The 21,574-nt window shown below is 41.2% G+C and overlaps 1 protein-coding gene across 1 annotated transcript in view; it reads left to right on the top strand.

The window, feature by feature from the left end:
* Positions 1-1,134: 1,134 nt before the first annotated feature.
* The window catches only part of ramp1 (receptor activity modifying protein 1), a gene marked incomplete at both ends in the record, with an annotated part of 68,255 nt that continues 47,815 nt past the window's right edge, over positions 1,135-21,574 (top strand). Inside the window, one exon of the mRNA XM_083922236.1 lies at positions 1,135-1,192. Within this exon, the coding sequence (XP_083778362.1) occupies positions 1,135-1,192 (58 nt within the window). The remainder of the gene's footprint in view (positions 1,193-21,574) is intronic.

Genomic DNA, 21,574 nt, shown 5'->3' with positions numbered 1-21,574 from the left:
GAAGAGAAACGTTATATAAGAAGACATCAACAATATCAATATCAGTCCAAGGAACTTGCTCATTTAAAGAAAGCATGAATAAAAACTTGCGTTTTAGCGCTCCAGTTGACCACGAGATGGCGCTGTGGGACAAACCTGCATCCATTCCTGTGCCAGCGCACAAATCCACACTGCATCCACGCTGCACCTATCCTCAGAGCCACACCACAGGTAGACGACCTATTTTTAGTATCACATGTGATGCATGTTGAGCTATTAACTCTCAGTATTATGTAGATTCGTGAAATGATGTTCCCTGAAAAGTTTTGTTTATGGAGTTTACCCTTTGTTTTTCCTATTAGGTCTAATTGTGACTCCTGTGAACACGTTTGTGGTAACACCGACCTTTATGAAAAAGGAAGCCTGTGGTCTCTCTCCATAATAGTGATGGGCCTGTATTATATTCCAGATGGCGTCACAACATCCTTCAGCCTACATTTAGTATAAGTGATTATGTTTGTTTATTTGTAAATGTAGTTCATTAAGCCTTTTGTCATATCCTGCCTTGGCCGCTGAATATGGATCCGATTAACCAATGGAAAAGTACCATTCGGAGTCCAGTCCCTCCTCCCTCATCCAAATTACTCTCCTCACTTCCCCTCCCCTCCCCGCACTGTAATTGCTATGTCTGGGTCTGTCCCGTGTCCCCGCCGTTCCGTGTCCTTTCAGAGAGAAGCAGTGAACCCTCACACACAATCTCTCCGCTCCACCGGTCCCGGGCTGGTGCGTCCCGTTGCGCACAGCACACTTTTCAACAGTGCACACTTCACAGGCGCGCTCCGGATTTCTTCAAAACCTCAGGACTGCTGTTGAGAAAAAGAGCCAGAACTTTACAAGTCAGTATGTTTCACGTGTGGATGACAGAGGATCGGTGACAGGAAGACTCGGGGGAGTGCAGGTACAGCCGGAGCAAGGACGAGTCTTGGCTCCCCCCAGCAGCAGTTTGCGCAAGGCAGCAGAGGAACGCGTTCCATGGATTTCCTCACCTTCTGTCACTGATAATGTCACACACTACGCTTTGAACTCTTGTTAGTTCACCTCCCGCTCACTTCCCCCCCAAACTTCAGTGAGTGGACCATTTTGAGAGCGGCCAGGATGGGATCGCAGACCGGGGCAGCTCTGCAGAAACAGACGCTCCTGTGGTTCATTGTAGGTGAGTCTCTCACACTGTGTTGCTGCATTCGTGCCTGTGTGTACTGAAGAGATAAAGAGGTGGTCAATCTAAACTATGATCTCTGTTGGCATAATATCAGACAAATCAAAATATTCCCGTGTATGGGTTTGAGTTAAGATGCATTTTTTGTGTTTACTGAGGCTTAACAAGATTTGTCAATGAGACCAGTTACTCTCATTCACATCCAGAGCCAGAAAGAGGAACATCCCTGCAATAATAACAGGTGTCATTTTCGGTTGGTTTTTGAATGACAGGTTTGATTTCCACACAACGAAACAAAATGCAATATTGAGCCAGAGGGTATGTGCTTGTGATACTCAATAATCACATTCAAGTGAGTTTTAATTGTTTCATTCATTGTTTCAGCTGTGTAGACAATAACATACTTTATTATCTCCCCTACTCTCATTATACTCATTACCTAACCTGAAGTTTTTTTTAAAATAATATTTATTTTATGATAAGTAGGGATAGCCTATACCTGTCACCATGTGGTGAAGTGTAAACTACATAATCCTTGTTTAAACTGAAGCGCAGCAGTAGGAAGAGGAAGTGGCTCCAGTTAGGGAAAAGTGTGAGGCAGACCACATATTCTATAAGTCTTTGGTCCTTAATAACCAACACAGGGCTTTGTTTAGCTGTGTATTAATATTGTTTAGGATATATGCAATTATATCTATCTATCTAGCTATCTATCTTGTTTTTTTTTCAGAGTCTCGGTTGCTTTGTATTTCTCTATGTCTGAATGTGAAGAAAAACCACTTCATTCGCAAAAGACTGAATTTATCATTCTCCACGAAATAACACTACACCCACTCACATCCCTAACCTTACAAGTCAACTATTTTATTGGAGTGATTTTTCACAGGTGTGCCCTAACTAATCTGTAGTGTTTTTTTTGTTAATTTATTTTTAGCTTGCTACCGCATGTCCACCTATAGCAACATGAGAACCAGCTCAGAGACTGAAAGTATGGAATACAGTTTGAGGGCTATACTGAAAACACACGGTGAATGAAAAATACAACAAAGATGAAAATCGTAGAAGTCCAAGGTCACGCTCACTTCAAAGTCAAAGTGATAGGAAAATAACACTTTGGCACCTCATGTTATTGCTGTTAATAAGTGCTCTGACATTCAGCTCATCCAGCAGTGTTTAGTTTGTTTAAGTAAATCTGTGTGATCGGTGCTCTAAATGTCAGATTCTCCCACTGGAGTGGCAATCATTTATTTTAACCTTTTCTAACATTCGTGCAATCATGTAAGGTAGTATTACCAGGTCATTGCAATCATGTTTTCTATTAAGCCTTTTGAATTCAACAAACATATTAATTCTAGCTGAGGTGTGCGGCACTCAGCTGAAAGGTTTATGAAAGGGTTTATCAAATGTACGTGTCAAGTAAACAATAACAGACATGAGGAATAAGTAAGCAACAATGAATCTCCATCTGTTGGCAGCTGTCAACACAGACTCTTTGGTTTGTGGTGTGTTATAGAAGAGCAGCTCAGTCTTCTCCTATAAGAACCATTTGAGGAGAATATCGAATCACATTTTTCTGACTGGAATTCAATTTGATTCGAGGGCTCCCCAGGTTCTGTTCATGTTGGTGTTGATCTGGAGCACATATCGATAGACTTTAGAAGATTGTGCACAATCATTTCTTAGAAGACACTTGGTATTAGATATTATTTCACCAGTCACAAAACCCTTTTTTAACCAATTAAATGACACATAAAATGGTATGCTTCTTGTGTTCGTTTCAAATGGTGTTCACGCCAGAAATTAACCGCTCTGTAGTTCACTGAACAGCATCCTCTTATCTCTCTTTCTGTTGCTTTCTCTGCTGCACGTACACTCACACTAGAGATCAAAATTAAAGAACAAAGTATTAATACTTGATTTATTCTGATGTATTGTTTTTTTTTTATTGTTCAGAATTTGATAGAATAACCGCTATAGTGGCTATACCACTGCTGTACTAGCATGTTTTGTTTTGTTTTATTTTAAATAACCAAGGCACTTCAACAAGCATCTCATAGAGAATCTCTGGAAAAACCTTTGGCAACAAAGTAATGTCTAAGAAACCCACTACAGTAAGTGAACTGTGGAAGAGACTGAGTCAGAATGGACCAAGATCAAACCAGAGCAGTGTGAGAAACTAGTGATGTCCTGTGGGCTCAGATGTGCTGAAGTCATTCAAAGCTGTGGCCTCTACACTTCCTATTCATTTTTGAATCCTATAGAACTAAGAAATATTTTTTATATCTTCTCTTCTGACACACTGGTTACTGTTCTCTAATTTTGCCCACTGCTTTTTTTCACAAAATAAAGTGCCTTGGGTCTTTAAAAAAACATGCTAGCACAGCAGTGGTATAGCCACAGTGGATATACGATCAAATTCTGAACAATAAAAAAATTACAATATTTCAAAATAAATCAAGCATTAATCATTCATTCTCTAATTTTGATCTCCAGTGTGTCATTTTAAGCTCATGAAGACCCTTAGTTGACTCATGTCCATTTCCCAATCTCTGACACTAATGCTAACCACTGAATGCTTCACCCTCAGCTGAACTGTAATGTGAATCTCATCCTCTACCCCCAAACCAAGCATCATGGAGTCCTACAAAAATGTACTCAGTGTCCTCACTTTTGTTTTGTAGTAACACAAGTTATATTCTTCTCAGTGGTTATGAAAAAAGAAAATGAACACACAGTCGAAATACGCACTGGAAACACATGCCCATGGTGACGCTCTCTGACAAAGATTTTCAGGCAAGCTTGCTCTACTCTTTGCCCTTTGTTTCCTGTTACAAAAGCTCCACGTAAGTGTTCTATATTTACAGGGAGAGAAAGTTATGACTCATCACAGCAGCACCAGGTTGCCTCATTACTGTTACACCACATTCCCACCTGAAGCAGCAGTTTTCAAAGTTTTTGTTCTAAAACCAATCTTCTTCTCAAAAGCATTTTATGTCCCAAGACGGTTCATTTATCAGTCTAGGATACTCTTATTCCATCAGTCTAACATGCACTTTTAAAGACTGACATCATACTTTAAATCAATGGAGCACAGACTTGATACAAATCACAATAAGAAGTGACAGAAGTGATATTTAATTGACTCTGTTAATGGGCCAACGAGTGAAGAATGGGTAAAGGGATTCATAGATATGAAGGGATTGATGCAGAGAGACACTTTAATTGGCTTTCCCTGACATGATCATCTTTTATCTGATGCCTCAGGATTCAATTCAAAACTCACTGGATGGTAGTAAAATGACATGAGGGAAGTACTTTGAGAAACAACTCAGGGGAAAACATCTGGCAATTCTGTCAGTTTGACTGGGATGACTGAATATCTTGCAAGGAATCAAAATGGTTGACGCAGTGTACTCCAACTAAAGTGTGAGGCTCAGATTGGGTCATGGGACAATGCCTGTTAGGTCCCTACATACATAGCAAGAGTGGGTGCAATCTTATCTTGTTTAAATTAGTCTTTTATTCAAGTTTTTAATCAATTCCTCTTCCAAAATTACAAACAATTATTAAAAGAAAAGCTCAAGTTGATTCATTTTGGTTAGGTGGCTTTATTCAGACTCAGCCGAGCTTTCAGAAATCCAGCTCATTTAAAATATGGTTTCAGATTCTTTGAAGTCTTAATGAAACATTCACATGGCTTACATTGTTAGTTACTGGCCATTGTAATCCTTTCTCAAAGAAACCACAGCCAGAGCTAATATGAGGCTTCAGCAGTATGGCTTTTCACAATGCACTTAGCCCCTGGCTAAGAGAGCTGTTAGCCTGGGGCTAAAAAAAGCTTCCACACTGGCACAATCATTGCACAATGTAAAGTTGCTAACCCCGACTTTAGCCTATGGCTTGCTGGCCCTGCTCCAGAGCAGGGTTAGTGTTGACTTTGTGGCGTTATCTCCTTAAAATCAACTCAACCCGGGGATAACATTCTAGAATGTTAACTTATACTACGTGTTCCAGTGGACATTTATCGCAGGGCTAGTCTTGCTTTGCCAGACCTACTGTATCTCCACAGTGCTGTGTCAGTGCTGGGGTAAGTTCTGGCTGCACAAGTAAACATTTCTGGGATAGAGGAAAAACCTTCTGGCCTTTTTGTATTTCTTTAAACCGATAACAATCGTTTTCTATGGGGCTAAGCCCCGGATGCAGTGTTGGTGCCCTTGTAAATTCGATAACAGAGATAACAGAAGGGGATCCAGTGCATGGCTCACATGCCAGATGTCTTATTCAAGAATTGAACATCCAGTGAGCCAGACTAACCCAGGGCTAGTAAAAGTGTGAATCGTATAGCCCTGGGCTAAGGTCAACCATATATAAACTGTGTGTGTGTGTGTGTGTGTGTGTGTGTGTGTGTGTGTGTGTGTGTGTGTGTGTGTGTATGTGTGTGTGTGTGTGTGTGTGTGTGTGTGTGCGTGTGCGTGTGCGTGTGCGTGTGCGTGTGCGTGTGTGTGTGAAAAGGGGCCAAGTTATCCCAGGGTTGAGGATATCCCTTAGCCAAGCATATGCAGTGTGAAAAGCCCAGAGTTAGCCCAATAAAGTGGGTATATTTGTCCTGGCAGTCATGTGTAATTGTACTGCTGCTCAACAAAACACTAACCAGGAAAACAAAACGACAAGTTTTCATTTCAAAAGGCCAAAACATTTTCTCAACAACTTAATTTCAATCAGGAGAGACTTCATTAGAGCGAAAAATACATTTATTACATGGTGCATAATAAAGTGAATTGTGAAGAGTCCTACTACAGTATACCTGTGTATACATATTAAAAGCAGGGTTATGCCTAACCCCAACGTCACCTTTTGTAGGTTAAAACTGGTCACGCAATGGTAGTTTTGGTGCCTAATCCTAACTGACACCAAAGGCAACCATCGCTGTCACCTTCCGTTCACTGTTTCGCAAAATCGTACACATTTTTGTGCAGAACTTATCGTACGATATCCTATTAACCTTTTGATGAGAATGCGTCACATCATGACGTAATATATTTAGGGGGTAATGATGATTTGATTGTGAGTCTGACTCTGACTGCTGAAGCCTTATATTAGCTTATACCTGAACCTTTTTGGGCCACTTGAGGGAAGCGCCAAAAGCTGTAAACAGACTGAATGAAGATGGAAGCGTCCTCCCACATTACAAAAGTAACGCCCAAAATATAATGAGCAGAGCTGTAAAGCAATCCATCTGTATATACAGCCTATGTTGTAAACGCAACACTGATATTAAATTAATAAAGTTATTTAAACATCGAGCAGAAACAGCTTAGCATTAGTGTTAATTTGGTGCGAGGCATGTTTGTGTCCACCGGATGAATCCAATCAATCCAATATTCACTCTCCTTTTAGCTCTATTCTGGTCTCTATCAACTCTTCAGGGACATATCTGGCTCTGGGTCAAGCTGCTAAACGCTTCAGTATGTTTACAGGCACGTAACTAACTTTTCCTGTCTGCTGTTTGCCGCTTGGGAGGCAGCGTACAGTGGGTTTTAAGAGATGTTTTCGCTGAAATTATAAGCCTGCTGTAGCTTAAAACAATGCGAATGAAAGCTTGTGAGAGACTTATTCATTTCCCAGTGATTTGATAATTTCCTAACATAAAATTATTGAGCGGCTTTAATAATGCATTTTTGCACTAACCCATCTATGGAGGACTCAGTTCATGGCCTGTGACAAAAAAGTATTGTATTATCCTTCAACCCAATGTTTTCTCAGCATTGAAAAGTCTAGGACAGGAGACAAGATACAGGCTTCTCGATGAAATGCTACATATTTCTTGAACAGATAACCGCTTGTTGCAGCAGTGAGGAATGGTTTGACTGTTTATCAAAAACTAACGGGGAGATGTTGTTGGTTGGCTGACATCCTGCCGTACCAGCAGGCAGGGTTTTTTAAGGCAACAATGTGAAAGCCGGAGGAGAGGAAGGCCATTTCTTCCCTCTCGCTTTCTTGTCCTGGAAAGGGAGAGAGACAGAGAGTTAGTTGACCTCCCACTGCTACAGACACATTTCAGGAGTCTGTGATGTTACCAGCACAGTAATGCTAATTTCTATCAGGTTTTTGTCCTACTTTAGCGCTTATCTATCTAGAGAACAGTGGTGCATGAATTTTAGAAAGGCACTGGGCTCATTTCTGTCCCTGTTCTGCTTAGGCAGAGGAGCACATATTTCTGGTGTGAAGGACTCAAGGGGGCATTTTTAAGAATCTCTATAAATCAGCAATGAAAGAGCGACAGAAAGAGAGGGTGGGAGAGTAAGGAGCAGTCTAACAAGACAGAGAGTGATAAACGAGGTAGGCGGGGCTGGATAGTGAAAGTTTTAATAGTGCTGATATATATCGGTGTCTGTTTTGTATGGTATGGGTTTCCATGTGTGTTTGCGTGCATCCTGTGTGACCGACCCGCCCACCGGACTTTAGATAATTACATAAGCGGAGGATGAAGGATGAAAGGAGAAGAAGACAGCCATAAAAAGTAGCCATGCCCCTGTTTTGATGGAGCTGTTTTTCATGTATAATACCAAATCCCTTCCCTCATGCACTTCTTCTCAGTAAGTCTCTTTTTCATCTCTCTCCCAGCCGTCCTTATCCACTGAGAGTTCCCTATGGGGGAGGTGAATGAAATAATAACACTGTTTCATGCTTAAGTTTGAAAGATGTGTTCTGCAAGCGAAGTCCTCAAAAGACAGGAAATTCAAATAATGACCTAAAGTCATGCCTATGCACTTTTTGAAGGTTTTCTTTATTCAGAAATCTGGCTGTAGTGCAGTTCACTGCAGCAGAATCAGTTTACTGCACTCCAATCAATACATGCTCATCAATAGATGAACCATTGCTAACTTTCTAACGATCCTATTCCATACTCCTTTGAGAGGATTAGTGAGCCCAAAGGCCCAGGCACAATTTGTGAGCAGTAGAAACTGTTTTGTGTGAGACGGTGAAGTTTGAGCGGTGACAAGAGTGCCTCGCTAACTCAGACTGTGAACAACTCTAATTAGTTGTAGGTCATTGGTTATGAAGACATCAATGTCTTTCTTGTCATATTGATTTCTAAAAGCTAACAAACTGCCTATTGTGTGTGTGTGTGTGTGTGTGTGTGTGTGTGTGTGTGTGTGTGTGTGTGTGTGTGTGTGTGTGTGTGTGTGTGTGTGTGTGTGTGTGTGTGTGTGTGTGTGTGTGTGTGTGTGTGTGTGTGTGTGTGTGTGTGTGTGTGTGTGTTGGTTTGTGTTCAGTGATGGAAAGTGTTAAATGTTGAATATCAACATTTCTGTCAGTAATTATTCCATCATTAAACAAGCAGCTACAGTGAAGTTAAGTTAAGCAACTTGGACAGCAGTATTAAGGGAGCAGTGTGTAGGAATGACTGGCCTCTAGCAATGAGTTTGCAGATTGCAACCCAATGAAAACCCCTTCCCTCACCTTCTGTGTAGGAGAATCTACGGTGGCTTTCAGGTAATGAAAAGACGCAAAAGGCCAGTGTTTGGTTCGTCCATTCGGTGGTGGCGGTCTGTGTGGAGTTTTCATGTTCTCCCCGTGTCTGCGTGGGTTTTCTCCGGGTTCTCCAGCTTCCTCCCACAGTCCAAAGACGTGCACGTGTTAGGTTAATTGATGACTCTACATTGCGTAAGTGTGAATGGTTGTCCGCCTCACGCCCAATGTCAGCTGGGATCGGCTCCAGCCCCCCACGACCCCGATAGGGATAAGCGGTTGAAGATGGATGGATGTTGCTGCCAAGTCCAAAGTCCACACACTGCTCCTTTAAATGTGTTTTCAATGAGTGTGACATTGATGGAACAGGACATTATTACCTCAACCTTTTTACATAGCAAAACAGCAGACATGAGCATTCATTTGGTGTTGAATGTCTGTCCACTTGACACATTGAAATCCAATATTCACTCTCCCTTTACCTACTACTTTTTACTCTCTATTTGCTTCACAAGGAGTATAAAGTCAGTGGGTATCAGAGGTTTTTCTGGAAACAACTGCTTACTATAAATTAAAAAGAGCAGTGAAATTCAAACAAAACAAAACAGAAAATCTTATTGTGTGTGTGTGTGTGTGCCTGTGTGTGTGTGTGTGTGTGTGTGTGTGTGTGCGCACAATTATTTTGTCAAATTTTCGAAGAATAAAACTAAAGACTGTGAACATAACTCCTCCTTGTCCAAGACTTCAGTCCTCTCACAGAGAACCAGAGAATCCGATTTTACAGTCCGTTTATGCGGGCCGCTGCTCTCATACATTACATTTAACCTTACATAACAGTGACATAGAGAGCCTGTCGCAGCGGTTCACTCAACCAGTGCACCAGGCTGGAATTGTCCTTTGAAGAATTTTTTTTGAGGCAGAAATGACATGATGAAACGTCAAAGTGGCTCACAGCATCAGGAGCCCGTGACACACAGTCATGTAAAGCCCCCCAAGAGCCGGTGAGGGATTTCCCCTAGCATTTACCTAACCAGACTGGTCAAATGGTTACACATTGATATTTATAGCAAATGACCTGAAGGAGGAGTGACTGAGGCGTGGAAACATGCACTGCGTGTAGTTGGGAGACCACTGATGTGTGGCTTTGACCACTGAGCTGCTCAGCTGGAGCAGTTTGTGGCTTCTGGGCTACAGTACAGAACAGCAGCAGTCTCACTGATTTCTGTTTCAATCCCATGACGTGCTGGGAACATACAAGTGGCTAAAATCATAGCCCAGTCCTACAGCAGCCTTTTAAATCAAGCCCTATTGCCAGACATGAGCTTTGATATTAAATGATTCTGCACAACATTGGCACTGCACATAAATCATGAGAAGCAGGTTCATCTGTTGCAGATGCATTTCCTTGGTTGTTTAAATTCATAATCATTCTTCGGGGTGGCAAAGTACAGTAGCTGAAATGAGCATTGGAGAAGCAAGTTTGAAACAATAAGGTCTCTTATATCTAAAATAATATACTGTAGGTTCCCTAATGCAGGATCGTGAAGGATACTTCAGATGCTATTACATTTCCTAAAAAGCAGCAATCAGACATACAAAGATGATCAGTTGTGAACTTTGACACAAACATAAAACACAAAGTTGTAAATTTTGCTCCATATGTGTCTTTATCTAGCCTAGAAGACCTAACACACAATTCCTATAACTATGGTGCTTTGAGGGTCTACTCACACTTACCATTCCTACCGTACCAAGCATGATCCATGGCTAAAGGGTAGTTCATTTGACCAGTGTGAGTACAACCGTATACTTCCCAGCTGTGGCCCTGTTGAGAGAGGTGGGTAAATCAGGATTGCACATGTCCTGAGACTATTTATATACAACTGTTCCCTACGACAGACATTTCAAAAGAGGAGGTGGAGTGTTTACTGCAGATTTGGTCAGATGAAAATTTTTAAAAACAGTTGGACCTGGGGGCCTTGGCCGTGGGGGAAGAGGGAGGGGGGAACGTCACCCTAAAGCATGGCACAGATCATCTGGGCCAAGTTTGAGTGCGCCCTTAGCCATGCTATTATTAAGACTAGATGGAAATGTCACTTCGTCCCCCACTGAAATATCTCAATATCTGTTGGACAGATTGTTCCCCAGAGTATTAATCTAACTTGATCCTGACTTTTTCTCTAGCTCCATGAAGAGGTTAAAGGTCTCATATTTTAAAATGTGAGATTTCCATGTCCTTTTTATAATATACAGGTGGAGGTGGAATATAAATGCTGTGGAAGTACCACAACACTCAATCCACAGAGAAATGCACACAGCCTGTTTTCAGAAACTGTGCCTGTAAATGAGCCATCAGGACTTCTGTACAGTTGTGATGACACACCTATGCTAAATAGAGGTATAAAGTGAAGCTACAGTGCAGTCATTCCCAAAATGCAATGATGGTACAGAGACGCTGGGAGCACAGATGTGGAAGACCCAGAAACACTGACCAATCAGAGCAGACTGAGCTTTTGCAGGAAGGGGTCTTAAAGAGACAGGCGCTAAATCAGAGCATTTCAGACGGACAGTGAATACAGGTATATTTAGACAGACACCGTGAGAAAAAAAAAAAAGTGTTTTTGGACATTGAAGCATGTAAACATGTTCTAGTAGAAACCAAAAATATAAATTTAAACCTGAAAATGAGCATGATATAGGACCTTCATGTCCAGGACAGTTTTATTTTAAAGTCAACATTAAGTATCATACAATTTCTAGTTGTCCATTTGCAGGGACTGAAGGGACAAAAAATTACATAGAAATTTAATTCTGTGGAAACCATGAGGTTGGATTTTATTTTTTTCTAAATAAAGAAGTATGCTGCACTTATCTTGAATTATTCTTAAATAAAGTAATATAGTGTATGCTGCTGCATATGTATTGGATTAAGTACCTCCGAGGTAGCTCTAATTTGCTCACTTGCATGTGCAAGAGCTTGCTCAGTTAATCTTCTCCAAGGGTTTAAATCATAAACATGCTCTTTTAGGGTAAACAATATTTCTGGTGCCATCAGGCCAGATATATACAGATTGTTTTAGGTAAGGGATTTGTACTAGTGACCTTTAATTCCGCTGTGCTGTTTGTGAAAGCGGCTTTAGATTCCCGACACCCAGCACCATTATGTTATGTGGTGCTACAGTGAACACTGCAGATGTGATTTCACAGCCTATTTATCTGAGGAAATCCTCCCTCAAAAGTCACATTCAAAAACAACCCTTATATGTATCGAATAAAAACGCTCTATTACAGCAAGTTACACACTGAAGTGCCTTCCTTCAGCAATTTCTCTCTGCTCCTTGTGATGTGTAATTGACTGAAGGGGAATTTGTATGGAATTCAGCGAGGCAGCAGAAAATCCCAAATTGGACCAAATGAGAGAGAGCTATTCATTTTGTGGGTTTAAACACAGACACCTGTCTGTCGCTTCTTGACTGTTTGGATCAGATATGGTGTAAAGATGAATGTTGTGTGTCATTATGGCTCATTTGGCTCTGTCATGCTGTGCATCACCAACCAGCTGGGGCAGAAAGATCCACTGTTTTCTACTTTGTGTCAGTGTTCAAACAATGATAGATCCGAGCAGTAGTTTCAGTAACACACCAGTCTTCAAAACACAGGGGATTTAATCTCCACACCACTACATACTGATCGCCTGCGTTTAGGGCACATAAGTCTGTGACGGTCCTGCCTCATTGACCTCAGGTAAAAGAGGTACAGGCTTTTCACTGCTCTGGCTGCATGTACAATATTAACCTCACATGGATATTAAGAGATGAACAAAAGCACTAATCTTCTCCTTCCACAACTCTCTGTCCAATTGATCTTGCAGAAATAAGAGCTTTAACAAAATTAACATAATTTCGTGTCATCAAAAGGACAAATCTTTTTTTCCACCCAGCAAGTTCGCCTTTTCCATCTCACTTTCACGCCTTCTCTCCCTCTCTCTCTCCTTTTAACTCACCCTCTCTCTTATTCCTAATTAGCAATAAAAAGGTGAATAGCCTTCTCTGCCTTCTCTTCACATTAATATGGCTGCATGGCGTGCCTATGGATTTGTGTGTGTGTGTGTGTGTGTTTGTTAATACGTGCATGGCATACGTGTGTGTGAACGTGCAGAGCAGTAACCCAGATTTCACAGTCACGCCTCAGCAGCTAATGAGCAGTGTTGAGGCACCGCTAGTTAGTGAAGCATGTGTATTGTTGTGTGTGTGTTTGTGTGTGTGTGTGTGTGACTGGTGTGTGTGTGACTGGTGTGTATGCATATGTGCGTGCCCTGTCCATAGTGGAATAGCCATTCGCAATTATCCAGGCACCATGGAGCCAGCAAGTATTTCAGCACCTAGCCAAAACCACACACACACACACACACACACACATACACACACACACACACACACACACACACACACACACACACACACACACACACACACACATACACACACACACACACAGCCTCACATAGCTCATATAGACAAACACAAAGGAATATAGCACACACAGTCTCACACATAAATGTGTGAACACATTTCATGCAAGCTCGTAGTGAATCAGACATGCTCTTCCTGGTATAGCGGTGCCCTCGAGCAAGACACGAGATTCAAGTGTGGACAAGGGGAGCAATGGATGTGTATCTACACATACAGCTGTATTTAAGGTAGTAACCTGAGTGCCGTAAATGACATTTTTATAACTAGAAAATATAAGGAAACAACAGAAACATACAACTTCCATTATGATTTTCCCTCTTCCTCAGACAGCAGCAAATTATATTTCCATATGCCAAGTGATGGATGCTTTATTAATATTAATATTGTACCATTCCACTTTATACATAATTAACCATGTGGGATTGCATTTGGACTCAAGCTCTAGAGCCTTGGTAATGTTACTGCCTTCACTCAACCCATTAACCGATAAACATTATGACCCACAAGGAACAAGTGTAAGTTGTTGCGATAAAGGTTTAAACGGACCATAAAATGTCATCTTAAACTTCTGCATTTTCAAATGCATTCAGTGGCAACATCCTGAACCACCCATAAACTGTTACATGGTGGGACCACATGTGCATAAATGTATTCACAAGTGCACAAATGAATGGCTAAGTGCAAACACACACATCACACCATAAATGTCTCATCAACCAAAAGCAGCATTAGACAGTATGCACTGCTGGGCAAATCCAAAGGACATTTTACAAACATACAAAACATATACTTTACAGCCAAATTTGTGCTTACATTGCACATCATGGCACTAGCCAGAAATTTCTTCCACTCCCTGACACCGACCAGGGGTCGTCTGTAGGTTTTTGGCAGGATGAGACTTGGTTAGGTGACTTTCCATTTGCGGAGCTAAAGTTTCCATATACATGTGACCAAACTGTTTAGATTGCTTTTACAATTGACTGAAAGCTGATCACAGGGCAGGCTATATGGCCTTCAGTTGCATTTTGTTTACACCTTTTTTTTCTTATCCAGATAAGAATGAACAGTCAGTTTTCCCATCAGAGGTACAGTGTTCTTGAGTAACATGCCTTTGACTTGAGTCAGATTCAGTTCAAGACTTTAGATTTGACTTTCTGATATTCAGACAGAACACGACATGATGTTGACAAAGTGAATGGAAAGATGAATAGGCGTGAATAGATGGAAATTAGAGATTGTGTGCACTTTTTGCAGGGCTTAATAAATCTTCCTCATAAATGAGATGAAAAAGGAGAAAGACTGGAAGAAAATAACAAAAAATAATCTGTATGACTTTTGAGATTCATCACAGGTTGATACACCTAAGGTTTGTACAGATGAGCATTTGGCTGTTTGTGTCAAATAAACGCAGCAGCCACATTTGTGCAAATAAAGCTAGGCGGAAATTAACTTATCTGAGTGCACCTTAAAGGATATGTTAGCAGCTATTTTAAAGTCTGACTTAAAACAAAAATGATGGAGCCCATATGAAAATTGCAACCGTTTTAGTAGCTGCCGACCTAATCTTCCATCCTGTTCATACTGGCCTTTAATAGATCCATTTCCTAATGCACTTTCAATATAAGCGATGGGGGACAAAATCCACAGTTCTCGTTTTGTACAAAAATGTATTCCAAAGTTTATCTGAAGTTAATACGAGGCATCAGCAGTCTGATCTAATCATATCAAGTGGGTATCATGCAAAGTAACTTTCTTTAATTATTAGTGTATGTGTTTCCTTGTTGAGCTGTGATAGAGCGATATCAACAAAGCCCCAAAGCATAAAGATTCTTCAAAAGTGATTGTGTTTAAATGAAAACTGAAACTTTGAGGCAGATTTACCTTAAAGGTAGAGCTGCTGACACCGTGTTAAAGTCAAATATTTCATTTTTTCACTGTGAGTTCTTCCAGCAAGTATTTTCCTTACAAATAATGCCAGCGCAGTTTCTCCATTTCATGCAGTTTCAAGTTTCATAAAAGCATCTAAATCACGTGAGGACATTTTCCTCCTTTTACTGTTTGTACTGTGATTGCCCTCCATTGAGCTTCACCCTTTTTATACATCTGCTACTTTGACAACACTACCTAATGCTGTGACCTTTATGAATAAGATTATTATGTGTATTCATGCTGCTGTATGTCTTCTTATAAGAACATTACCTAGTAATTACAGCTGATGGTGTCACAGGTGAGTCTTGTGAGGTGTAATCTCATTTCTGGCATTTAAAAAGCGTTTAGCAGTACTGCTTTGATAATTATAGGCACAAAAATGCTACCTGATCTCCCAGATAAAGTAATGTTTCCTGTAAATAGGACAACCACTCTGGGGCGCCTTAACAGGATCATCCATATTCATCACCTCATCGGTTGACTCACATTACACCTTGAAAACACTGCCAGTCAAATGGAACTTCTAAAACAGTGATCAACCATTTAAAAAGCATGTAATTTGAGGCCTCTGTCAGCGCTGTACGTAAATATTACAGGTGTAATCTGAGTGTCTAATGAAAACTTTAGACCCGACCTTTGCAAGTGAGCGAAGGGGCGAGGATGAGGAAAGAGAAATATTTAGATGACAGTGTGCAGACAGTGTTCAGACTAAGAACAGGGAAGCAGTCTGAATGTTGGTTGTAGAGTTTCCAATCTAGTCACAGTAAGAGAGCGCTGGCATGAGGGTCATACATGACAGACCCTTACTTGAGCTATTATGCAATATACAGATGAGTCCTGGCCTCAAACAGCAGCATCAGCGGTAGCATCGAGTTAATTTATAGTGTCATTTTTCATTCATTTTTTTTGATGCTCTCCTCTCACCGCAGTGTTCAATGAAATTACACTTTCTGATAATTTAATACTCTAGCTCTCTCTCTCTCTGTCTCCCTCACTCACTCACACACACACACACACACACACACACACACACACACACACACACACACACACACACACACACACACACACACACACACACACACACACACACACACACACACACACACACACACACACACACACAGCTTTACTCTCTCCCCTCTTGTCTCTGTTCTCCTTTACTTAAGTGGCATCATGCTGTTTTTGCACACCGGTGTTATTATATTATATTATTAGCCTAAATTGGACATTGTTAATGCCATACAGACATGTCTCTGTCGGTCTCATTCTTCTGTACCTTTTTTTCTGGTGTCTGGTGGGGTGGGGGATGGGGATGTGATGGTTGCGGGTCCCATATTAAACATATTAACATATTAAAGCCTATTAAATCTATATTTTTCCTTTTAAGGAAAGGGACAACTAGCCTATTTGAAGAACAATGAATCACCTAACATGCAACACAACTTGAGTATCTTTGCTCTAATGGTAAAACAAAATGAACAACTTGGCAGCGTTTGTTTTTACTCGTTATTGGTTTTTAACAGAGAAATTAAAAGATTTGAAGAGTAAAACTAAATTTCTCCACTGGATTTTGAAGAAATCAGAGCATACAACTCTAACTGTCATTATGAACATTATTAACAGTCTGTGCCATGGACTGTGTGAACATCCATTTAAAGGTAAAGATTAACTTAATTCAGAGCTTGAAACAACAAATATAGAGAGGCCTCCTTGGCAGGAATGTGACACTAAAAGAACCTCTTTACTCTCCTCTGGGTCTCCGGTGTTGAACCAGATACTTGGCCAAAACAACAAAAGGCAGAGGATTTATGTCTTCATTTGGTTTAAGGGCAGAACAGGAGAAGAGAGAATTCAGTGGAGTGGTGTCTGTGTCTCTCACTTCAACATAATCTATAGTTGTATGTTTCACTGCCTCTGTGTAAAGGCCACATTTTTGGGAAATAAGTGAAAAGAAAAACACAAATTTGATTCCTAATTCCAGTGCATCTTAATCTAAAACAAGTAATATTTCCCCCTGTTGGCAGAAAACTGATTAAAAACAGATTTATTCATGTATGTATTTATTTATTTTACAGCATGCAGTGAGTGTCAGAATCAAACTGTGTTTTCAAAGCATTATTAGTCAGTTAAATGGATGTGATGGATTCATTTAAAGATAGAAAATAATAAAACATACAGCCTCAGCAGCAGCTCTGCAATTTCAGTCATGCTGTTGGCCACTTCATAAATCCTCCACTGCAGCGTTGGAGTGGATGAGTGGTTTGGTTTTGGCAGGTGCAGGCGGTGCTGTGACATGGTGCGAGACAACCATCAGCTCCCCAAAATCACTTCCACCCAACCATTTCTAATCAGCCCTCAAACTGCATGGCATTTTTCCATCAGCAAGTTTGGCTCTGTAATCCCCAAACTCTGGCTGCTTCAGAGTGTGCCAAAAGCTGACTGCATTACACCAAATTATGAAAACAGACAGGAATAGGCTCACTGACCTTGGGCATATTTATTTATGCTTGTTTGCTTGTATGTTTGTGTTGTTTTCCTATGTTAGTTTTTCATTTTGACAGAAATGTGGATACAGTGTGTCAGTTGGTTTTATCATGCATACTGTACAGGTAGTAATCAGTACGGAAAAATAAATATTTGCACTGGAGAAATCAAAAACCATGATTCTCACAGCGCTCCCAGGCTTCTCCAGGTGAGATAGAGCTCGGTGTTGGAGGAAGATGACAGGGTCATCCACCCCGATGCCAGGCTGGTAGGCAAACTGAAGCGGGTCCATGGATGGGCTTACCAGGGGGGCAGAGATGGACAAGGACCAGGCATTCCAGTGTCTTAATTGTAAAAATAAATTTGGAAAAATGAGTACTTGATTTGCCCTTGAGGAATCGTTGCAATCCCTTGATCCTAGAATTTACTACTCGTACCTATCCCTAAAAACTACCATTACGTGACCGGCTTTGTTCTACAAAAGTTGAAGTTGAGGTTAGGCATGAAAACCACTGTTTAACAATTAGAAAAAAAAATTATGGTTTGGTTTAGTATGTCTGGGACATAAACAGCAACGGGAAACGAACCCCACTTACCCACATTGAAGTCATGAGTTTTGGGACCCGTCCACCACCCCAATCTTATACCCTTATATCCGTCCAGTCGTCATCTTATACTATGTCTCCTGTTTTCAATACGTGGAAAATTAAAACTGTATGTTTGAAAAATGCATGAGATCAGCCTAAGTTTTAGCACTCAAGTTTTTGGGATTTGGGAGAGAGTTGTTCATGTGTGCTCTTATTTTTGGACTGTCCTAGAGCAGAAATAACAAGTATGAATTTTGAAAATGTGTGTTTCTCCCCTTTAACAGGAGAATCCAATAGAAACTGTTGACATGTGTAGTGGTCATGCTGAGGATAATTTATGGTGCTTATGTCCTCACACATTCAACAGTGTGAAAACTGTGCGTTTTTGTTGTCGCAAACCAATTAGGACACTTTTATAAATGGTTGTAGATGAGCAGCTGTCTTGTACAGTAGGAGGGTTAGAAGTTATGTTTTATTGATGCTTCTCTTGTTTTAAGTCGACACTGTTATTATTCCCACTGATCCCTTTAATTATGTTTGATGTTCATCTCATCTCATCTCATCTTCAACCTCTTATCCGGGGTCAGGTCGCAGGGGCAGCAGCTTTAGCAGGGGACCCCAAACTTTCCCAGGCCACATTAACCAGCTCGAACTGGGGGATCCCGAGGTGTTCCCAGGCCAGTGTGGAGATATAATCTCTCCACCTAGTCCTGGGTCTTCCCCGAGGCCTCCTCCCTGCTGGACATGCCTGGAACACCTCCCTAGGAAGGCGCCCAGGAGGCATCCTTACTAGATGCCCGAACCACCTCAACTGGCTCCTTTCAACGCAAAGGAGCAGCGGCTCTACTCCGAGTTCCTCACGGATGGCTGAACTTCTCACCCTATCTCAAACCCCCCTCCTGAAAAAAAACCATTTCAGCCGCTTGTACCCGCGAACTCGTTCTTTCGGTCATGACCCAGCTTTCATGACCATAGGTGAGGGTAGGAACGAACGGTGCTGTAGAGTGACTGCAACACCGCCCCCGCTGCTCCGATTCTCCGGCCAAACTCACGCTCCATCATCCCCTCACTCGTGAACATGATCCCGAGGTACTTTAACTCCTTCACTTGGGGTAAGGACTCATTCCCTACCTGGAGAAGGCAATCCACCGGTAATTCAGTTAAACAAATTAAAATAGAAAACAAAATTAAAGTATCATACACAGACAAATAAACAAGTTAATTCAAGTTAATTATCTTTTGGTCTATTCTTCAGAGAGATGGAAGAAGACATTATTTATTAATCACCTCAGGGAAATGTTTAAATGCCAGTGTCTTGTTGTTATATGTTAAGTTTTCAGTATTAAGGGGGAAGAACTAGACCTATGATCGGATTCAAAAAACCAGGCCTGACCCTACATCCCTCCATCCATCCATCTTCAACTGCTTGTCCCTATCGGGGACAGCTGACATCGGGCGTGAGGCGGGGTGCACCCTGGAGAGGATGCCAGTCTATCACAGGGCACATGGAGACAAACAGAGACAACCATCCACATGCACATTCACACCTACGGGCATGTCTTTGGACTGTGGGAGGAGTGTGCTAACCACCACACCACCGTGTCACCCCCTGACCCTACATGAGCCCGCATAATTTCTGTCAAAGCCTGATCCAAAACCGGACCATAGGAACAGTTTTTGGCCCGTTTAAATACCTGAATTTACACTGCTTTTTTCATTCATGTTATTATTTATTCATGATATGAAATGTGTGGTGTGGTAACCCAACCCACTCATTTTGAGAAATGAATGCTTGGACAGAGAATCAAAGCTCTAGTGAGAACCACAGGGGTGTAACCAGTAGCATGGGCAGAAATCAAAGTATGGGTAGGCCCAGAGAAAATAGGTGGGCTTAAAGCCCCTCAGATCAATCGTACTTAATATGTCCTAAAACACGTATGTTAAGTAAAAGCCATCTATGCTTGACTCAATGCACAAACACCATCATGGCCTACACAGACAGCATCAATTTCAAAGCACATGGATATGATCACCAGCAACAACATTCTCTTCCTGTTAAAAACAACAACACCATTTGAACACACCAGAGCACCAAGCTCGATTAGTGGGTCAGCGAGGTATGTTGCGCTCAAAGCCTGGGTAAGCTGTGGCACAAAAGCGCTCTCTTTTAGCGTCGCTGTATCACCATGGTAACTTATGCTTTCAACCAAACCTGGTCGAGAGGAGGTTTTCAGTTAAGACTTAGAGCTAAGTGACGTAGACCTTCGTGTTAGATCGGCTACTTAAACTTAAGTCCAGCTTCCTAGACTTCCTTTATGAGAGACAGGTTACCATCAGAGGGTATTCACTATTTGATCATCCTTAATGTACCTTACAGTATGTGAGCAATGCTACACAAAGAAGCTGTGTACTTAGTGTTGCGCAGTGTGTCTGTGTTTCACCGTGATTCTTTGCCATGGGTACATATTTGCATGCATGCAATTATTGATGCCGAAAATCATGTGCCGTGCTATCCGCAAGGTTGTAGCTGCGCTTAATTCATTGCTTTTGTGGCACAATGGTAGAGTGGAGGCCCCGAAGATATTGTCAGTCTTGCGGGGTTTGTTTCCCATGTAATGTGCAATGTGTAATTTAAAAAATTCCTGTTCTTATGTCACATGGAAAACTTATTCACTTAAGTTTGTGGAATTATGGCCAGTGTGATGTATTACGACTTTGCAGTCCCTCAAATATAAAATAGTCAGGTTGTACGTTGCGTTTGCATTTTTAAAATCATCATCACTCTTTTTTGATTAATGGCGAACAATTATGCATTTGGCATAGTTATTTTTAGACAATATGCAGAATCTTTTCACTTACAGATTTGCATGATCTGCAATTTTTTTTTCCAGCATGCAGCTCCGTAGCCTTATTTTGTGCAACTGTGTTGCCCCTTGCTCTTATCATACTGTTCAACTACTCATAGGAGTTCATTACAATGATCTGCTCCTCCTTGATCTATCCAAAGGGTGAGTCAAATGACGCAATACAGGCCATTTTTATGAGAACGCGCATTGAAACTAAAGCGGAAACGCTGGCTTGACAAATTAACTCTTAAGTGAGCTTCGTGGTACCATTAACACTGATTGAGAGTTTTGTATATGTCGATCCTGTTTATCCAAAGAAACCCTGGGTATGTTCAGCGCACTTCGTTATACACCCCTCAGAACCGCGACCATGTAAACACACACACACACACACACACACACACACACACACACACACACACAAAACCCAAACTTTTCTGGAGAAAAATGCAATGTGTGTGCAAGCTCTACGCTGAATGGGAGTAAGCCATGCTGGGTGTAAGTGACATTTTGCGCAAAAATTAGATATACAGTACATATCAAATTAAAGCTCTTGATTACCTCTTTCTACTGCCAAAAGGGTTC

The sequence above is a fragment of the Echiichthys vipera genome, assembly GCF_963691815.1.
Source record: "Echiichthys vipera genome assembly, chromosome: 10".
NCBI lineage: Eukaryota > Metazoa > Chordata > Actinopteri > Perciformes > Trachinidae > Echiichthys > Echiichthys vipera.
Note: the sequence above shows the minus strand (reverse complement) of the source record. Positions and strands in the feature narration are given on the sequence as shown.